This window comes from Choloepus didactylus, chromosome 2, assembly GCF_015220235.1.
Source record: "Choloepus didactylus isolate mChoDid1 chromosome 2, mChoDid1.pri, whole genome shotgun sequence".
Classification (NCBI taxonomy): Eukaryota; Metazoa; Chordata; class Mammalia; order Pilosa; family Megalonychidae; genus Choloepus; species Choloepus didactylus.
The window spans coordinates 21,568,666-21,590,390 of NC_051308.1; the positions used below are offsets into that span (position 1 = coordinate 21,568,666).

The window sequence follows — 21,725 nt, forward strand, 5'->3', positions numbered from 1 at the left end:
ATATGGTCCCTGGGATTTCCGAGTGGGTCCCTCTTCCAAGCCGTGCCCTTCTGGGGCCTCTGCTGAGGGGAGGTTGTGCTACATCACAAGTGCGCGCCATCCCTCAAGGGAAGTCTGGGCCACCGGCCATGTAGTTGTGTTCCCAGCCTTCTGTAAAGATGGCTGTGTAGGGCATGTTAATTTCCCCGTTTTTGTACAGCTCTGCCTTCCCAGCTCTGGGACCATTATCTGTGGGTGCGTGAAAGGCTATTGTCCACGCCTGATATTGTGGCGTGTGTGCATGTTGCTGGAAACACTTCCTGTCCCACTGGGTTTTTTGGCACGACTCTGGGCTGTGGCTCTGGCACCAGGCAGGAGCGTTCCCTGCTCGCCGGGAAGATGGCTACAAGGGGTGTGGTTATTTTCCCCTTTTCTCTAACCTCTGCCTTCCTTGTTCCAAGACAATCAGCAGTGGGTGCACGAAAGGCTATCTTCCACACCAGATATTGAGGTGTTTGCTTAGCCCGTTCCTGCTATACTTCACTGTGCTGTTCTCGCTGCCATATCTGCTTTTGGGTTTTTTTTTTTTTTTTTTTTTTTTTTGGCTCAACATGGATTTTTATTCATTGTGGTGCAAATTTCCAGTTTTCTTGCAAATCATCACTTGTTTTGATATTAAGTAATGTTTGTTTTTTTTTTTAATCATTTTATTGAGATATATTCACATACCATGCAGTCATACAAAACAAATTGTACTTTCGATTGTTTACAGTACCATTACATAGTTGTACATTCATCACCTAAATCAATCCCTGACACCTTCATTAGCACACACACAAAAATAACAAGAATAACAATTAGAGTGAAAAAAGAGCAATTGAAGTAAAAAAGAACACTGGGTACCTTTGTCTGTTTGTTTCCTTCCCCTATTTTTCTACTCACCATCCATAAACTAGACAAAGTGGAGTGTGGTCCTTATGGCTTTCCCAATCCCATTGTCACCCCTCATAAGCTACATTTTTATACATCTGTCTTCGAGATTCATGGGTTCTGGGTTGTAGTTTGATAGTTTCAGGTATCCACCACCAGCTACCCCAATTCTTTAGAACCTAAAAAGGGTTGTCTAAAGTGTGCGTAAGAGTGCCCACCAGAGTGACCTCTCGGCTCGTTTTGGAATCTCTCTGCCACTGAAGCTTATTTCATTTCCTTTCACATCCCCCTTTTGGTCAAGAAGATGTTCTCCGTCCCACGATGCCGGGTCTACATTCCTCCCCAGGAGTCATATTCCACGTTGCCAGGGAGATTCACTCCCCTGGGTGTCTGAGCCCACGTAGTGGGGAGGGCAGTGATTTCACCTTTCAAGTTGGCTTAGCCAGAGAGAGAGGGCCACATCTGATCAACAAAGAGGCATTCAGGAGGAGACTCTTAGGCACAAATATAGGGAGGCCTAGCCTCTCCTTTGCAGCAACCTTCTTCCCAAGGGTAAAACTTATGGTAGAGGGCTCATCCCATCAAACCACCAGTCCCCTATGTCTGTGGTCATGTTAGCAACCATGGAGGTGGGGTAGGCGAATACCCCTGCATTCTCCACAGGCTCCTCAATGGGGCACTACATCATTTTTTTTTCCTTGTTTTTCTTTCTTTCTTTTTTTTTTTTTTAACTTTCCCTTCTTTTTTAAATCAACTGTATGAAAAAAAAAGTTAAAAAGAAAACAAACATACAATAAAAGAACATTTCAAAGAGACCATAACAAGGGAGTAAGAAAAAGACAACTAACCTAAGATAACTGCTTAACTTCCAACATGTTCCTACTTTACCCCAAGAAAGTTACATAATATAGCAACCTTTCTGTGAACTTCTTCCTACTATATCCATCAGAAATTAACAGACCATAGTCATTTCTGGGCATCCCCAGAACATTAAAAAGCTTATCTGTTCTTCTTGGATTATTGTTCCCCCTTCCTTAATTACTCTCTACTGCTAGTTCCCCTACATTCTACATTATAAACCATTTGTTTTACATTTTTCAAAGTTCACATTAGTGGTAGCATATAATATTTCTCTTTTTGTGCCTGGCTTATTTCACTCAGCATTATGTCTTCAAGGTTCATCCATGTTGTCATATGTTTCACGAGATCGTTCCTTCTTACTGACGCGTAGTATTCCATCGTGTGTATATACCACATTTTATTTATCCACTCATCTGTTGAAGGACATTTGGGTTGTTTCCATCTCTTGGCAATTGTGAATAATGCTGCTATGAACATTGGCGTGCAGATATCTGTTCGTGTCACTGCTTTCCGATCTTCCGGGTATATACCGAGAAGTGCAATCGCCGGATTGAATGGTAGCTCTATATCTAGTTTTCTAAGGAACTGCCAGACTGACTTCCAGAGTGGCTGAACCATTATACAGTCCCACCAACAGTGAATAAGAGTTCCAATTTCTCCACATCCCCTCCAGCATTTGTAGTTTCCTGTTTGTTTAATGGCAGCCATTCTAACCGGTGTTAGATGGTATCTCATTGTGGTTTTAATTTGCATCTCTCTAATAGCTAGTGAAGCTGAACATTTTTTCATGTGTTTCTTGGCCATTTGTATTTCCTCTTCAGAGAACTGTCTTTTCATATCTTTTGCCCATTTTATAATTGGGCCGACTGTACTATTGTCATTGAGTTGTAGGATTTCTTTGTATATGCAAGATATCAGTCTTTTGTCAGATACATGGTTTCCAAAAATTTTTTCCCATTGAGTTGGCTGCCTCTTTACCTTTTTGAGAAATTCCTTTGAGGTGCAGAAACTTCTAAGCTTGAGGAGTTCCCATTTATCTATTTTCTCTTTTGTTGCTTGTGCTTTGGGTGTAAAGTCTAGGAAGTGGCCGCCTAATACAAGGTCTTGAAGATGTTTTCCTACATTATCTTCTAGGAGTTTTATGGTACTTTCTTTTATATTGAGATCTTTGGTCCATTTTGAGTTAATTTTTGTGTAGGGGGTGAGGTAGGGGTCCTCTTTCATTCTTTTGAATATGGATATCCAACTCTCCCAGCCCCATTTGTTGAAAAGACCATTATGGCTCAGTTCAGTGACTTTGGGGGCCTTATCAAAGATCAGTCGGCCATAGATCTGAGGGTCTATCTCTGAATTCTCAATTCGATTCCATTGATCTATATGTCTATCTTTGTGCCAGTACCATGCTGTTTTGGCAACTGTGGCTTTATAATAAGCTTCAAAGTCAGGGAGTGTAAGTCCTCCCACTTCGTTTTTCTTTTTTAGAGTGTCTTTAGCAATTCGAGGCATCTTCCCTTTCCAAATAAATTTGATAACTAGCTTTTCCAAGTCTGCAAAGTAGGTTGTTGGAATTTTGATTGGGATTGCATGGAATCTGTAGATGAGTTTGGGTAGAATTGACATCTTAATGACATTTAGCCTTCCTATCCATGAACATGGAATATTTTTCCATCTTTTAAGGTCCCCTTCTATTTCTTTTAGTAGAGTTATGTAGTTTTCTTTGTATAGGTCTTTTACATCTTTGGTTAAGTTTATTCCTAGGTACTTGATTTTTTTAGTTGCTATTGAAAATGGTATCTTTTCCTTGAGTGTCTCTTCAGTTTGTTCATTTCTAGCATATAGAAACATTACTGACTTATGTGCATTAATCTTGTATCCCGCTACTTTGCTAAATTTGTTTATTAGCTCTAGTAGCTGTATCGTCGATTTCTCAGGGTTTTCTAGATATAAGATCATATCGTCTGCAAACAATGACAGTTTTACTTCTTCTTTTCCAATTTGGATGCCTTTTATTTCTTTATCTTGCCGGATTGCCCTGGCTAGCACTTCCAGCACAATGTTGAATAACAGTGGTGACAACGGGCATCCTTGTCTTGTTCCTGATCTTAGAGGGAAGGCTTTCAGTCTCTCACCATTGAGTACTATGCTGGCTGTGGGTTTTTCATATATGCTCTTTATCATGTTGAGGAAGTTTCCTTCAATTCCTACCTTTTGAAGTGTTTTTATCAAAAAGGGATGTTGGATTTTGTCAAATGCTTTTTCAGCATCTATTGAGATGATCAATTGATTTTTCCCTTTCGAGTTTTTAATGTGTTGTAATACATTGATTGTTTTTCTTATGTTGAACCATCCTTGCATGCCTGGAATGAACCCCACTTGGTCATGGTGTATGATTTTTTTAATGTGTCTTTGGATTCGAATTGCAAGTATTTTGTTGAGGATTTTTGCATCTATATTCATTAGGGAGATTGGCCGGTAGTTTTCCTTTTTTGTAGCATCTTTGCCTGGTTTTGGTATTAGATTGATGTTAGCTTCATAAAATGAGTTAGGTAGTGTTCCATTTTCTTCAATGTTTTGAAAGAGTTTGAGTAAGATTGGTGTCAGTTCTTTCTGGAAAGTTTGGTAGAATTCCCCTGTGAAGCCATCTGGCCCTGGGCATTTATTTGTGGGAAGATTTTTGATGACTGATTGGATCTCTTTGCTTGTGATGGGTTGGTTGAGTTCTTCTATTTCTTCTCTGGTCAGTCTAGGTTGTTCATATGTTTCCAGGATATTGTCCATTTCTTCTACATTGTCCAGTTTATTGCCATACAGTTGTCCATAATATCCTCTTATAATTTTTTTAATTTCTTCAGGATCTGCAGTTATGTCACCTTTTTCATTCATTATTTTGTTTATATGGGTCTTCTCTCTTTTTGATTTTGTCAGTCTAGCTAGGGGCTTGTCAATCTTGTTGATCTTCTCAAAGAACCAACTTTTGGTGATATTTATCCTCTCTATTGTTTTTTTGTTCTCTATGTCATTTATTTCTGCTTTAATCCTTGTTATTTCTTTTCTTGTACTTGGTTTAGGATTGGTTTGCTGTTCATTTTCTAGCTTCTTCAGTTGATCCATTAGTTCTTTGATTTTGGCTCTTTCTTCCTTTTTAATATATGCGTTTAGTGCTATAAATTTCCCCCTTAGCACTGCTTTTGCTGCATCCCATAGGTTTTGGTATGTTCTGTTCTCATTTTCATTCATCTCTATATATTTAGCAATTTCTCTTGCTATTTCTTCTTTAACCCACTGATTGTTTAGGAGTGTGTTGTTTAACCTCCAGGTATTTGTGAATTTTCTAAGTCTCTGATGGTTATTGACTTCTAATTGTATTCCATTGTGGTCAGAGAATGTGCTTTGAATAATTTCGATCTTTTTAAATTTATTGAGGCTTGTTTTATGTCCCAGCATATGATCTATTCTGGAGAAAGTTCCGTGAGCACTAGAAAAGTATGTGTATCCTGGTGATTTGGGATGTAATGTCCTGTATATGTCTGTTAAATCTAATTCATTTATCATATTGTTTAGGTTTTCAATTTCCTTATTGGTCTTCTGTCTGGTTGATCTATCTATAGGAGAGAGTGATGTGTTGAAGTCTCCCACAATTATTGTGGAAACATCAATTGCTTCCTTTAGTTTTGCCAGTGTTTCTCTCATGTATTTTGTGGCACCTTGGTTGGGTGCATAGACATTTACGATTGTTATTTCTTCTTGCTGAATTGCCCCTTTTATTAGTACGTAGTGGCCTTCTTTGTCTCTCAAAACATCTTTGCATTTGAAGTCTATTTTATCTGAGATTAATATTGCTACACCTGCTTTCTTTTGGCTGTAGCTTGCATGAAATATTTTTTTCCATCCTTTCACTTTCAGTTTCTTTGTGTCCCTATGTCTAAGATGAGTCTCTTGTATGCAACATATTGATGGTTCATTTTTTTTGATCCATTCTGCGAATCTATATCTTTTAATTGGGGAGTTTAATCCATTTACATTCAACGTTATAACCGTGAAGGCATTTCTTGAATCAGCCATCTTATCCTTTGGTTTATGTTTGCCAAATTTTTCCCCTCTCTCTATTAATATCCTTTATTGTACCCATACCGAATCTCTTTAGTACTGAACCTTTCTCCAAGTCTCTCTGTCCTGTCTTTGTTTCTCTGTCTGTAGGGCTCCCTTTAGTATCTCCAGTAGGGCAGGTCTCTTGTTAGCAAATTCTCTCAGCATTTGTTTGTCTGTGAAAAATTTAAGCTCTCCCTCAAATTTGAAGGAGAGCTTTGCTGGATAAAGTATTCTTGGCTGGAAATTTTTCTCACTCAGAATTTTAAATATATCGTGCCACTGCCTTCTCGCCTCCATGGTGGCTGCTGAGTAGTCACTACTTAGTCTTATGCTGTTTCCTTTGTATGTGGTGAATTGCTTTTCTCTTGCTGCTTTCAGAACTTGCTCCTTCTCTTCTGTGTTTGACAGTGTGATCAATATATGTCTTGGAGTGGGTTTATTTGGATTTATTCTATTTGGAGTTCGCTGAGCATTTATGATTTGTGTATTTATGTTGTTTAGAAGATTTGGGAAGTTTTCCCCAACAATTTCTTTGAATACTCTTCCTAGACCTTTACCCTTTTCTTCCCCTTCTGGGACACCAATGAGTCTTATATTTGGACGTTTCATATTATCTATCATATCCCTGAGGTCCATTTCGATTTTTTCAATTTTTTTCCCCATTCTTTCTTTTATGCTTTCATTTTCCATTTTGTCATCTTCCAGGTCACTGATTCGTTGTTCAACTTCCTCTAGTCTTGTACTATGAGTGTCCAGAATCTTTTTAATTTGGTCAACAGTTTCTTTAATTTCCATAAGATCATCCATTTTTTTATTTAGTCTTGCAATGTCTTCTTTATGCTCTTCTAGAGTCTTCTTGATTTCCTTCATATCCCGTACTATGGTCTCATTGTTCATCTTTAGTTCTTTGAGTAGCTGCTCTAGGTGCTGTGTCTCTTCTGGTCTTTTGATTTGGGTGCTTGGGCTTGGGTTATCCATATCGTCTGGTTTTTTCATATGCTTTATAATTTTCTGTTGTTTTTGGCCTCGTGGCATTTGCTGAACTTGATAGGGTTCTTTTAGGGTTTGTAGACCTATTGAAGTCCTTATCTCTAATTTATCAGATCTACAGCTTCGTGGAGTACACTTTCTCTAACTAACCAGCAGGTGGCGTCCACGAGCCACCTGTTCTCCACAAGCCAGTTCTCCCCTGCTTAGCCTTTTTGGTGAGTGGGGGAGTGAGTCTTGTGGGGCCCAATTGGTGTACCAAGCTTGCGTGTGTAGTTGGTGTTGCCTGCCCTGTATGTGGGGCGTGTTTCTGGGCAGTTGGAGAGGGGGGGGTGGCCCTAAAAATCAAATCTCCCTGGTGATCCTAGAGTTTTAAAGCTGGTGTAATAGTCTAATCCTTCAGTTCAGTCCTGCCACAGTTTGTCTCTGCCACTGACCCACAAGTCCTTGGTATTGGCGTATGGCTCCTGAGACTTGCAAGTGGGCCCCTCTTCCAGGCTGTGCACCCTGGGTCCTCTGTTGAGGGATGACTGTGCTATGTCACAGGTGAGTGCCGTCCCCTCAGGGCAGTTCTGGGCTGCTGGGCTGTGTAGGGAGGCTCCCAGTCTGCTGAAATGATGGCTGAATGGGGCTTTGTTAATTCACACTGCTCCACCTTCCCAACTCTGGGACAATCAGCTGAGGTTGCAGGGAAGGCTAATGTACACGCCCAGTTTTGTGGTGTGTGCCTGTTATTTGAAGCCCTTACGTCACACTGGGTTGTCTGGGGCAGCTCTGGGCTATGGGGCTGGCGATGGGCAGGAGTGTTTCCTGTCCACCAGGATGGTGGCTGTGAGCGGACACCCCCTTTTTCTTGGGAAGTTGTGGTGTTTAGTGAATTTTCTCAGCCACTGAATTATTGCCTTTTGTCTCAGAGCTCTCTTAGTTCTGCTGTTGACTTGACGTGCCCAAATTGAAAGTCTTTGAAGCTTTCTGTATTGGGCTTCTTAGAGTAATTGTTTTAGAAAAAGAAAAAAGGATTAAAAAAAAAAAAAAAAAAGGGTCCTCCTCTGAGATCTAATGGGTTATTGAAATGCTAAGAGACAAAGCAACCATGGCCATTAAGGAAAGGTCCACAGGGCAGAGAGATCGGCTTTTCTTCGGGATTTGCATATGCGCCTTAGGGCCTGAGCTCCGCCCTTCCCCTTTCTGTGTTCACCAGAACTCTAAAAATCCTCTGCTTTTATTTTAGAGTTTTTCGTGTTGTTTTTTTTTTTTTTTTCCTATGCCTGTCTCCTCTCTGCTGGGCTGGCTGCTCACAGATTCTCTGGTGTCTGGTCTCTGTCTATCTATGGTTGGAGTCTGGATCAGTAGAATGAGTTTCCGATAAGAGCAGCCACTGCAGTTCTCCCTTCTCCTTCCCGGAGCTGACAGCCCCTCCTCCCACGGGACTGAGCCTGGCAGGGAGGGGCGCGGGTCCCCTGGCGGCAAAAACTTACAGATTTCGCTGATCTCAGCAGTCTGACATTTTCATGAGTGTTGTATGAAGTATGCCCAAAGACAGATTGCTCTGTGGTGTCCAGTCCACGCAGTTCCTGGCTTTCTACCTACTTTCCTGGAGGAGTAACTAAAACATACAGCTTACCAGTCTTCCATCTTGCCCCGCCCAGCCTAGGGTTTTTTTAAAAAAGAACCAGTCCACCTCCAAACGCTAACCCTCGGTTTCCCCACACCTTAGCATGGCTGCCAGATATTCAGCGGCTTATTCACTCGTTTCAGAACACAGACTCCTGGTTTCACCAAGTGCACGGTCCCTGTGGATTTAGCAGACCTTGTCCAGCTGGTGCATTGCTGGAGCTGATGTTCTGGGTCACTTTCTGGCTTTTGTCTGGTATCTTTCACAGAGGTGTTTTTTTGCCCTGTCTCTCCCTGCCGCCGTCTTTTAGGTTCTCCTTCATACTGTATTTTTTTAAACTTCTTTTAAACAAACTCACAATAAAACTATGTAAAAATGACTGACACTATGGATACTCTCTAAATCTAAAATAGAAAAGTAGTATATAGAGCACTTTTCAAGACAGAATATTTATTCTTTTCTCTGAGTTCTAGTAAGCTCTGTCTTCCATGAATTGAAATTCCTCTGGCATTATTCTGTTTTCTCAGAACATGCTCCAGGCTTTCTCTGACCCCAGTTCTTCCCACTTTCCTTGTCATGTGTTACCCACCTAGAATCAGCTTTTCTTTTGAGTCATCCTCATACCTCTTTTGGTAGACTGCCCCCTGATTCATTCTTTTTCCTTCCTTCCTTGCCTTAAGTGACCAGGTTTCTCTGTCATCCACTCTGTGTGTGTGCAGGAACTGACCCTTTCTTGATTATCCTTCTCAGTGGCTTCCATGTACTATCTTGTTCAATAGATATTTCTTGAATGAACTTTTCCAGCATTTTTGCTGACCTAATTGCAAAGAGAATGGATTTTAGTGTCAGATCCTTGTTCCGATCCCACTCTGCTGTTAATTAGCTGTGTGACTGGATAAGTTGCTTAACTTCTCTGTGCCCTTCCTCATTGAAATGGAGCCCATGGTAGTCCTGTCAAACAGTTGCTGTGAGGGTTAAATGAGATTGCTCATGCAAAAAGCTTAGCATAGTGCCTGGCCTGTGGTAAGTGCCTAATAAATGGTAGTTGCAGTTGTGGTGGTGATTGATTATTTAGTGAGCATTTCAATGTGATTCCAGTTTATATGAGAGTAGTATCTAATGCTGGAATAAAAATGTTCGTTTCAGCTTTGTCTCTAATAGTTTATCCTTAAATTTTCTCCCGTCTCATTTCTATGCCTCAGAGTTATTGATTTAGGAGTCATGACTCCCTGTGATAAGATACTGAAAGCTGCTCTCGACCACAAAGCAGGTACTGTGCAACTGTGCTGCTGAGCATTTCACTAAATGTTGTTTATCCCAAGTGTCTGCCTGTCAGTTAATAGTAATGCCCCAGCCCTCATGGGATCTGTGGGACATTCAGTCAAGCAAATGCCAACTCCTCCATGGGGCTACTTTTATTGCCATTATAATGAGGGCTGAGAGAAGTGGTTAAGTGGAACTCCTTTATAGCTCTGGGGAATGGAGACAGGCTTATTACAAGACAACAGTGTGGTATTAGATTTTTTCCTTTGTGTAGAGATTTTTATGCTTCTTTGGGCACTGTCACATGTTTGAATCTGAAAGGCTTCCCCAAACTGTGACAATTACATTTTTGGAACTTTAAGCTACAAATCATATTTAATTTACTTCTACTGCAAAGCATAAATTGAAATCCCCCAGTCAGAAAAGATATTTTTGAATTAGAATTTGGAAATTCATGTTAGATCTTGTGATATTAATTGCAAAATTTTAAAAATAAGTCTTCTTCATATTTGTCCTCTTTTTCAGTCATCCTCCTTTTCACTGTCTTTTTTCTTTTCTTTCTTTCGTTAAAAAATTATAGATATAATTGGCCTGTCAGGACTCATCACTCCTTCCCTGGAGGAAATGATTTTTGTTGCCAAAGAAATGGAGAGATTAGCTATAAAGATTCCACTATTGATTGGAGGAGCAACCACTTCCAAGTAAGTCATGCTAATACTTTACTTGAAATTTTCTTAAATGCTGGTGTTTAAAAACATGATAAAAGTAATTTTCTTTGTCTTATGCTTACTACATTGGCTCCTTATTATATAAACCCATGAACTTTGCAATCTTCAACTGGACAAGAGTCAGGATACTTTTGGAGCATGCCATACAGTAAACTCCTTTGTGATTCTTTCACCCTTTGTCCTTTTTTTTTTTTTTTAATTCCTTTTGTTGCAATTATCTTTTCCTTAATCTTCTTACTTCCCATCCAGTTCTTGAAACTTCTAATGAACTCTTCACTCTTGAAATCAAACTGGGTAGAGAAGTTCATGTTTAATGAACGACGACTGAACTTTTGCCCACTTCTATCTTGAAGCCAGTGTCTGATTGAAAAACTACAATTTCCCTTGGAGAAACTGAGAACTTGTAATTATTTAGAGACAGAAAGCCAACCTAGCTAGAATGAACTCAAAGTTCAGTTTGTGAAAGTTTCTTTTGGAAAAACAAAACCAAACAAAACATTTCGGGGACTTTTGAGGTAAAAGATATGGGGGCAGGGGGTGGCATTCAGTCTGATAAAAAATATCACAGAGGTTGGGTCAGAGGTATTCTAGAGTTCCTTAAGCCATTTATAATCTGAATTGATCATTTCACAAGTAGTCACAGTTTATGTATCATTTATTCATTAGCTGTTACTCATATTTGAGGAACTCAACAGTTTGACTATCATTGTTCACATTAGAATACTAGGTTTGTTTTTCCACAAAGGACTTATCCACTGAGATATGTGGCAGAATTGTTCTCAAAGGATATGAGCATTCATTGCTAACAGGGTTTTGATGGACAAGGTTTTGGGTTATTGATGATTGTAGTGTGAATATGGATTAGCTTAAGTAAAGAGAAAGGTAAGGGAATCTTTGAACTATTGTCAGAATGAAAGGTCTTTAAAAACAAATAAATATTTAAATGAGCAGGCATAATGAAATGCATTGAATTATGTTAAATGTGATGCTGGTTTCAAAATAAGAATAATTTTATTTCATAGGACACTAAGAAGTTCAAGCTCAGGAAACCACATATTGCTACTTGTACAAATTGGAACATTACCAAATAGTCCATTGTATTGTATCTCTTAAGTCATGACCATCAGATTAAAGAGGCTTTCAAAAAAAAAAAAAAAATTCAGAAGTGTCTTCCAAAGCAACATGACTGGGCTTTCAAGGTACATCATTGGAAAAATCAGCCATAAATGACTCTCACCATTTTAAAACCTGATATATATCCACTTAGAACTAATCAGATAAGAAATCACCCACCATCTCTTCATGTTATTACAAAAAAAATCGATTTTCTTTGTCTGATAAACAGTCACGTAGTAAAGTACACAAATCATAGGTGTACAATTTGATGAGTTTTTACAAAAGTGAACCCACCCATGGAACCATCCCCAGATCAAGAAATAGAACATTAATGGTACGCTAGGAACCTCCCTTGTTCCTCCACTTAGTCATCCTTTCCAGTGAAGGTAGGTCTCACTGTTCTGTCTCCTACCACCATAGGTTGGTTTTGCTTCCTTTTCAGCTTTTTATAAATGGAATCATATCATATGTATTTTTCCATGTGAAATTTAATTTCCCTCAATATCATGTCTGTGAGATCCAACCTTTTTGATGCAGTAGTTTTTCATTTGTTTTTTTTTTTTTTTCATTGTGGGATAGTATTCCATTGTATAATATACCATGACCTATTTATCCATTCTGCTGTTAGTACACATTTGGATTTTTCCAGTTTGGGGCTATTACAAAGGGTGTGGCTATGAACCTTCTTATATATGAATTTTAGTACACATATGTATGCATTTCTGCCCTGAAGCAAAATTATGGGTCATAGGATATCCATATGATCCATCTTCATTAGATATTACCAGGTGGTTTTCCAAAGTTATTGTATCCATTTACACTCCCACCAGCAATTATGAGAGTTTCAGTTATTTTATATCCTCTTCAATTTTGTCTATTTTAGTGGGTGTGTAGTAATGTCTTTTTTTGTGTTTATTCTTTATACTGGATACAAGTCTTTTATGATAAATATGTATTGCAAATAGATTCTTCCAATCTAGTTATCCTTTTCACTGTCTCTTAGTGGCATCTTTGAATATCCGAAGACACTACTTCATTAAATCAAACTTAAATTTTTATGTTTTTGAAACCTAGGTTTAAAAGATTAAACTTAATTTTTATGAAGTCTGATTTATCAGTCTCTTCCCTTAATGGTTAGTGCTTTTTGTGTCTATATAAGATAGCCATTAACTTCAAGGACAGCAGCTTTACTAGAAAGCATTCAGGACTTTTAATATCTCAGAAGCCCTCTGAGAGCCCTAATTATTACCTTTGTTTAGTCCTGTCGAACCCCTCATTGGTGGCTCAGTTCCTTCTTTTGCTAAGTGTATTCGAGCAGATGATAGCTCAGGACTCCCAAGTTTTTACAAAAGCACTTATCTAAGGGGCTAGACCCTCACAACCTTTCCAGACATCAGTGCCCTGCAGTCGCATGGCAGAATTAGAACTATAACCCCAAAACACTCTAAATGAGGTTTACGTCTATCCAGTGGGTGGATTCTTGGAGAGAGAGAAAGAATTTTACAGGTTTGGGGTCCAATATGAGAGAAATGTGCTTGGAGTATCTCTTTTTAAAATCTGCACCTATAAGAGAATAGAAAACAATATTATTCAAGAAAACTGAATATTCTATATTGAATATTATTCTATCTATAATATAGATGGGGTTTGGTGTCACAAGCTAGAAATAACTAATGGAATTATATCCATCCCAGCTAGTTAGCCATGAGAGGGAAGAGCTGCAGAACTTCTCAAGGGCGTACCATCTGGCAGTATGCTCTCAGTTTTTAACTGGTTTATAGCCAATAACTACAAAAAGGTTTTTCAATTATTTTGGGGTAACTTACTTTGAAGAATTCAGCAGAAAGTCAATTATTCAAAGCTAGAAGTAATTTTCTGAGGTGTTTGTTGGTTGGTGTTGTTTTTGTAAATTCTGAGAAGTAAGATGACAAATTACATAACTGAGTTTACTTTTCTCTTTGCATTGACCGCAGGGAAGCTTAGAGCTTAGGCCTGTGTGTAGGATTTCATGGAGTGAATTTATATGCTAATCTCACTCCCGATTTCATTTTAATTTTTTCCTCATTATTTTCCTTTTTACCCATTGTCCTCATCAAATTTAAGTTACTTGGTTATGATGTATTTATGTAAAATTCCTTAAGTAATTTCTGGAATAAGGTCTGATATGAAATAAATGCTTGGAGTGCTTGCTGTTTTTCAGAGTGTTTTAAAAAGATCTCAGATTTTTTTTCTTTTGAGCTTAACACTGTCATGACCATTTGGCAAGTATGGGAGATGACTAAGTAAATCCTAAATGGGAATGATTTAGCAGAGGCAGGATCTGAGATTTACCCCCAGATTTTAGCCCTTTGCTTTTGTTATGTAGGGAGGAAAGATTCAGATGTTTTGCATCTTCTCAGATTTCAGAATGAAATCTTCCATCTAAAGAAGCTTACAAGAAGAAAGAAAATGAAATCAGTATCAACCAATAAGGAAACCAGAAGCATTGCTCAAATTTGATGCCTCTGTTCATCTAACTCTAATTTTTATGCTGCAAATTGCTTTTATTTATTTTTTAATAGTGGATTCCAACAATTTCTTCTCAGTGCCCTTGTGCTAAATACCATCAAAGAGAAAATGGCTAAAATTGCCCTGAGAACCCTATTGAATGCTTAGTAAATGTTGTGTTGGTTTTAAGATTGTACTGGTTCTCATTAAAAGAAAAGTCATCTAAGCTACTTTACGTCTGGCTTAAAGTAATGTTTTTTTGAGAGCTCCATGAAGAATTAACTACTGAGGTATATTCTTGTGCTCAAGGAGCTTCCTATTGGAAGAAGAGAAAGCAAGCTTAGTCTGACTTATGTTCTGTTTTGAAACTGAGAGCAGCTTCTATTTTATAACCTTTCCTGCTGTTTGAAATACCCAAGCGATCTTGCTCGTTTCTGTGTACCACAGCAGGCACAAGACAGTCCTCAGAAGGCAGTGGAGTTCATTTGGCTGTTCCAGGCCCATGGTTGGGCTCCTTTTGCTTCTCTACATTCCAGCCTCCTAACCCAAAAGATGTCTCTTGCATGAACTGACTTATACCTGAACTTCAATTTTTTAGCTCTGTTCTTGTAATTTAAGGCTTTAGTCTTTTGCTTCTTGTTTTCATATGGAGATACTTTTGGAAAGAAGGAACAGGTTAACTCTTCTTGGTCTTGTCTGTCTCCTTATGGATGAGTTTTTAGAGCCATCCATGAGAAGCCTATTAAAAACACATTAACATATTTTACCTTTAATTTTCTTGGTTTTACAAAAATTACTTCAGTCATACATGCTTATTGGAACATGTCAAACAATTCAGTGGCATGTAAAGTGAAAAGAGTCTATTCCTTCCCACTTTCAGTCCCACCTCTAACCCCAATATAACCAGTGTTGACACTTTGATGTATCTCCCTCTGTGTTTTTTCCCCAAGTATACAGGAACTTATATATACAGTGCTTTATTGGGGCAGGTTGAGGGCGATGGCATTGGAATCGTACTAAACACATTGTTCTGCTATTTTTTTCCCTCATATAATAGTATATTCTGGACATCTGTCCAAATAAGAATACATTTTAGTTGAGGGAAAAAATGTGAGGTTACCTAACTTGGTAGAGTACTGCTACTTTGGGGAAGAAAGAAGGAGAGAAGACTGGAAAGCTCTGCATGAGTATTGTGGAAACTACTGTTTCCCCCCTTCTATAAAGAAATCATGACAAAGACCACACTTCCAGTGCCATCGTTAGGGCCTCGGTTTAACTACAGTAAGGAAATGTGCCTACATTTTCAGTTCTCACTTTAATTTGTTGTGTTCTATAATGAAATAGCAGATATGTAGCCTACGCTTTTGCTATAATCATTCAGTAATCAGAGGGCAAATTTGTTTTGCACTTTAGTTAATTAGGTCATTTTAAGGATTAAAGGGTGTTTCTTCTCCAGTACTAACATTTTCAAGTTTGGCAATAGGGATTTGGGGCTGAGCCAATCTCAGTATAAAATATTTTTGTTGCTTTTGCCTCTTTGTTGTTTTGTATTGCATTTTGGGTCTTGGGTTCCTTACTGAAAGTACAGGGTGGGGTTGAGGCCAACAAGTGTTGGCATCTCCCATCAATAATGAAGCAGCAATTAAAGAGCAGTGTCCTCTGGTGACACTGACTCCTCTGCTAAGTTCCTGATTCTTCAGGAGTCTGGCTGGTATCCCAGTTCATTTGTTGGAAGAAACTCAATTCAACCTTTTTGAAGCAAAGTGTAATTGCCTGGGACTGGTTGCCTCCTTTAGTTCAGACAAACCGCTAGTGAGCAGGAGGTCATGGGGTTGGTACCCAGTTGGCAGAAAGCTGGAGACAAGGTCTTTCCCATTTTGTCACAGAGTTCTTTGTAGCCTGAGCCAAACAGTTCATGTCTTTTCATCTTGGTTTCCCCATCTTCAAGCAAACAAACAAACAAACAAAAAAAGGAAAGTCATTCTTGTTTTACAAGGGAAATCTGAAGTTCAGTATTTGTGAGTACCTTGAAATCTTTCTCTGGAAAGCACTGTAGAAACATATTATTTCTAATGGTTCTGAACAAGAGTTGTGTAGGAACTCTCAGTGCTGATGGATATGTTTTTCTTCCCGACCCCCTCTTTTCAGAACCCACACAGCAGTTAAAATAGCTCCAAGATACAGTGCCCCTGTAATCCATGTCCTGGATGCATCCAAGAGTGTGGTCGTGGTAAGTATGAAGTCTTATATTCTATTTCAGATATATTCCTAAGAGAACAAAGAGAGCATTAAGAATTCAGGGTATTGTTGAAGATCTTCTATTTATTTTTGTCCAATTCTATGTTTTAAAAAATGTAAAAAAGCAGTCCATGCTTTACAATAATGCTATTGCAATGTCTGCTTTGCTGAAAGGAGATCCAGATGACTATGTTCTGTGCTTTCAAATACCATTTACTGAATTAAGCAGCCAGATGTGCTGGTCTGAGTAACAGAGGAATGGCACCAAAAAAAACACCTTTGACATTGGCATCAACCCAGAGAGAGATATTTCAGCTCTTTGCAAATGTAAATATACACTTACTTGACACTGCTGTCAGAGTTAAAGGAATATAGAATTTTAAACATGACCTATTTCCAGATAGAAAAAACACTTAACTTTAGAATGGGCCCACTGACCCTACCCAAAGACAGAAAAACATTCACTAGACATTCAACCCCAGAATAATAGAGTCTGTTTCTCAGTGACTGTTATATACAACATGCTCAAGTGTCTTTCCCTGCTTTTCTTTTTCATTGAGGCCCACGTCTTAAAGTCCTGTCTTATTATATGCTTCATTATTTTCACTGAATAATAGAGTATAATACCTTGAGGGAATCTAAGAGATCATGTGGTTCATTGGTCTTCAAGTTTGTTTTAGCCAAACTGAAAGAGTTAACAGAGTATGGACCTCACTGAAAGCCAGGCAGAGGACTAGGCTTTATGTATTTGTGCTTGTTGACAATTTGGTCCAGCCTGGCAGCCAGCACTGGTTGACTCTTTTCATAAACAAAGAAATGGTCACTTTTTAAAATAACTCAAACATAAGTCAGATTTGGGTAATTGTTAGTGACACTTTTCAGGAATGAAAGGTATAACTTATGTTGGTGGTTGTTTCGGGGTGTTTTGAAGTAACTGAAATGAACATGGAACAGGACCATGCTTTAGATAACTGTCTAATAGTTGAAAAGATTCTAAAGTGTAAGCAACTACTTAATGGTTGGAGATTTAAACCTGCAGGTGCTATTTGCTTTTCTTTCTTCTTTAATAAAAAAATAAGTTGTCAATATTTAGTTCTTTTTAAATTGTAAAGTATTTTTTCAGTTTATTATGTCTTCTTTTGCTTCTCATGTTTTCTGACTACTCTGATAGCAGGTAAAGGTGCTCTCTTGGGAAAATAAAAGAAAGAAAATAAGAGCTATAATATATCTCAGTGATTGGCATGCAACCACTATGATGGACTTTGATTATTTATTTATTTTTTTTGGTGGAAGGATCATGTAGATCAGCCCCTATATTGGCCATGAATTTGTTTTCATCAAGCAAATCAGATTGGGCAGGAATGGTAATTCATCTCAGTTGGCTTGTCACTATGGCTCTGGGAGGAAGAGGCAGGGGTGTGGAAGGTGCCAGCAAACTGTGGGGTTCTGTTCTGTCTATTTAATAGTGTGCCTGTATCAGGGTATTGTAATTACTTCTTCAGATTTTAAGGAAACCCGAATTTTGCTTTCTCAGCATTTATAAGCTAGCAGAATGCAAACAGTGGTTACATGTACTCTGGGGAGCTCAGAAGGGCATGGCCTTGTTGTCCTCGTTTAGTTCTGCTTGGTTCTCCAGCTAAGGATTCCACCAAGGCAAGTTTACTACAAGCCTAGGAAATTCTCTGTGGTGTGAACATCATTTGGAAACCTATTTTTTATTTTTAGGCTTTCCACAATAGCCTTTTCTGATCATATTCCTTAACAAAGTGATTTTATGTTTTACCAACTCATAGGTGATTGGATTGTTACTAGAGATACTTAGAAAATTCACATAGAATTATAGACTAATAAAGCTGGTAGGTACTTTGGCCATCATCCAGTTTAACTTCCTCAATTTCAGATGATGATAATTAGCTTCTCTGCTTTTTCATGTTTTAGGCAGTCCCATTGGAGAATTCAGGGATGAAGCAGTGCTGTGATTTTTGAACTGATGTGATCAGTAACAGCCATTTCTTCTTTCTTTGTAATTTTATTTTGAACTTTGATGGTAGTTATTCGTCCTGATAAGCATAGTCGTAAACAATTGTAGTTTTACAATTTATCGAGTACCCTCAAAATTTGCAGATCATTGATTTCCCTTCTTATTTTAACAGATCACATTTCTTTAACCCCATGACCTGCTGACTATGGAGATTAATCTCATTCCTTTAGTAAATATTTGTGAGGCTGCACTTTGTATGGGCCAGGCACTGAATTAGGTACCAGGGATATGAAGATAGTTAATGTCTGATCCAAGCCTTCAAAGAGCTTATCTTCTAGTAAAGGAAGTAGATACTTACTACTAAAAGCCTTTGGTAAGTGCAGTAATGCACAGCATATCTGTGAAACCCTGAAGAAAGGTACCTAACCAAGTATATTGGGGATCCCCAACACCTCCCTCAAGTTCAGTGATTTGCTAGGATTCATAGAACTCAGAAAAACTGTTAGATTCACAATTATGGTTTATTACAACCAAAGGATACAGATTGAAATCAGCAAAAGCAAAAGGCACATCATCAGGTGGAGTCCAGGGAGAGACTGGATGCAAGCTTCCAGTTGTCCTCTCCCAGTGGAGTTGTACAGACAGCACTTAATTCTCCCAGTCATGATGTGTGACAACACACACAGACTATTGCTAACCAGAGCAGCTCACCCAAGTCTTAGTTCTCAGGGTTTTTATTGAGGCCCATCACATAGACTTGGATCACCCATATGACTGACCTTAGTAACTCAGTCTCCATAGATACAGTAACATAGATACAGTGTGGCACAGTACCCCCACCATAAATCACATTGTTAGTATAGACTACCTTATATGGCCCAGGGCCCCAAGTATACAAAGATACTCGTAATAAACAGGATATTCCAAGGTCTTAAAGGCTTTTTCTTAGGAGCCAGCTAAGGGCCAGTGTTTTCTCTGGAATGTACAAGGATTGAATATCCCAAGCCTGTTGAGTTGACCCTTTACTGCATACCCAGGCAGGAATTAGCAAAATTGGTGAAGGGAAAGGAAATGATATTAGGGAAAGTTTTCTGAAGCAGGTGCCACCAGAATTAACCATTACCACACATTTTTAACCTTGTTTTGTTGCTCTGTGGTTATTGAATTTTATCTTGCATTTTCAGTGTTCTCAACTATTAGATGAAAATCTAAAAGATGACTACTTTGAGGAAATCATGGAAGAATATGAAGATATTAGACAGGACCATTATGAGTCTCTCAAGGTAAGTGAAAGAAACAGGTCCTTGCTTGTTTTTGGTAATAAAATTATCCAACAGTTTATATCATGCCTTCATTTCCTGTTTTGAGGAGGGTAAAGATTTAATATCATTTTAGAGAAGTCCTATTTTCTAGTTTAAATCAGAATTCTTTCAGTGTCTAAGTGCTCAATAATTTTTGTTACATTAAAATCAATTTTATTACTTCAGCCAACAACTTATTGGGTGCCCAGTAGGTGTTAGTTGCTGTGCTAGATACCACATGAATAAAACATGAGCTCATACCCAGCAGGAAAAACAGGAACTTAAACAGTATACTGAAATGATTCCCAGAAGTCCTTATTCTTGAGGAAATAATGGAAGAAAATGAAGACAAAGGACCACTGGAAGCTTCTCCCCTAGAGTTGCTTAACATTGACTGTGCAGAAGTAATGTTTCAGGAACCATCTCTCTAGATAAGCTTCAGTGAATCAAAGAGTGGATATAATTACTCTAGAGAAGCCATTGGGATATTTCTCCCTGGTTATCTGCCTACAGGGCTTTTCTGAGGACATCTTGGGATTGTTAGGCAATTGAAATGAGATAACATCACAAAGAAAACAAACATTTTGGAGATGCTGACTAACCCAGGAGACTATACTTGGCTTTTTTCCCCCCTTCCTAAGTTTGCCCACAGTTGACAGTTTCTTAGTTCTGCCTTGTGGCTCTAGAGAGTTGGATGCAAGCCAGTTAACACCCCAGCCTCAGGTGTTCTGAAAGTACAGGCTGGGATACCTCTATTACTTTTCTTACCTCACAATTAACGTTATATTTTTATATCAACATTTAATGGATGTTTATTGACTCTTTATTGTTGTTCTCCTACTGATGCAAAGCCATAATGGATGGAAAAGGAAGAGCTTTTTACAATAAGAATTTTCATTAATAAAAGTATTTGTTTTCCTTCAAAACTTAATGTTCTGGATTTCTTGAACATGCTTTCGTAGTAGCTGATGGAAAGTGAAGAGGCTTGACTAATTAACTTTTTTTTTTAATAGGAGAGAAGATACTTAACGTTAAGTCAAGCGAGAAAAAGTGGTTTTCAAATTGATTGGCTGTCAGAACCTCATCCAGGTCTGTTTGATGGTTGGTTAGGAAAAGACTGCATTTAATAACATGTAATATGGTGAAGGGAGTATAAAATTAAACAGGCAGCTGGTAACTCTTAATTATGTCTGATGATGATGCCAATGATGATTGAAAAATAAAAGTAAATAAATAGGTACTATTTATGGGGAGCCTATCATATGCCAAACACTGTCCTGAGATTTACCTACACCAATCCCACTGAGTCCTTCAGACAACTCTGTATTGATTCTGGGTATTGTCCCTACTTTAATTTGAGGAAACTGAATATCAGGAGGTTTAATAACTTAAAAAGTTACTAGGATTCTATCTTTGATCTGTCTGCCTTCTAAACCCATGTTCTTTCCCTGGTGTTGTGCTTGCAGCTTGCAAACAAGTTCTGTAGACCTGTGTAGGTGGTGCCATAACTGAGGTGGCCTAGGTCTCGGACAGGCCCAGGTACCAACATGGAATGTGTGAAATTGAAAACGCCTCAGCATTTTCCAGATTTTTAAAACATTTCAGCAAAGGCAGGATCCCCTATTTCTTATTTTCTCTTCCATTCTCTTTCTGGATGCTTCCCTCTTTTTTTATTTCTTCCCTTTTTTTATTTCTAGCCGTCTTTTCTGCCTTAAATAAGTGTTCACAAGGGAGTGAAATATGTGAGATGTTTTGAGAGGCTCAAAGAGGCATGAGGTACAAATGTAAAACCTAGACACGATGAACAGAGGTTATATTACTTGAATCCTTATTTCCAAAGTAATATCTCAAAACAGCATTTGTTGCCCATGACATCTGTGTTCTACAAATGCTCAGCAGAGTTCAGAGCATTAAACTGGAGATACAGGTATTCTTGGCTCTAATTTCATTTCCACTGAGTTCAGTGTGGTTTAGTGGAGAGGGTGCTAGATTGGGAGTCGGGAGACCCAGCTACTAATCCCATCTTTGCTGCTGACTCTCATTCACTGAGTGACCCTGAAAATCTTATTCCCACTTGTGACAGTTTTTAATTTTTAAAAAAGGAGTAAACTGTATGGGAATATTGTGAAGATAAAATAGGATACTATGTG

At 38.5% G+C, this 21,725-nt stretch overlaps 1 protein-coding gene across 7 annotated transcripts in view; it reads left to right on the top strand.

The window, feature by feature from the left end:
- MTR (5-methyltetrahydrofolate-homocysteine methyltransferase) overlaps positions 1–21,725 on the top strand; it is a 145,255-nt gene that overhangs the window by 101,440 nt on the left and 22,090 nt on the right. For all 7 annotated transcript variants that reach the window (XR_005214586.1, XM_037821795.1, XM_037821824.1 and 4 more), the window contains 5 exons: positions 9,664–9,731; positions 10,305–10,425; positions 16,204–16,285; positions 19,459–19,557; positions 20,589–20,664. Coding sequence is in view for 6 of the 7 variants with exons in the window: in XM_037821795.1 (XP_037677723.1) it covers positions 9,664–9,731; positions 10,305–10,425; positions 16,204–16,285; positions 19,459–19,557; positions 20,589–20,664 (446 nt within the window). In the remaining variant the exon portion in view is untranslated. The remainder of the gene's footprint in view (positions 1–9,663; positions 9,732–10,304; positions 10,426–16,203; positions 16,286–19,458; positions 19,558–20,588; positions 20,665–21,725) is intronic.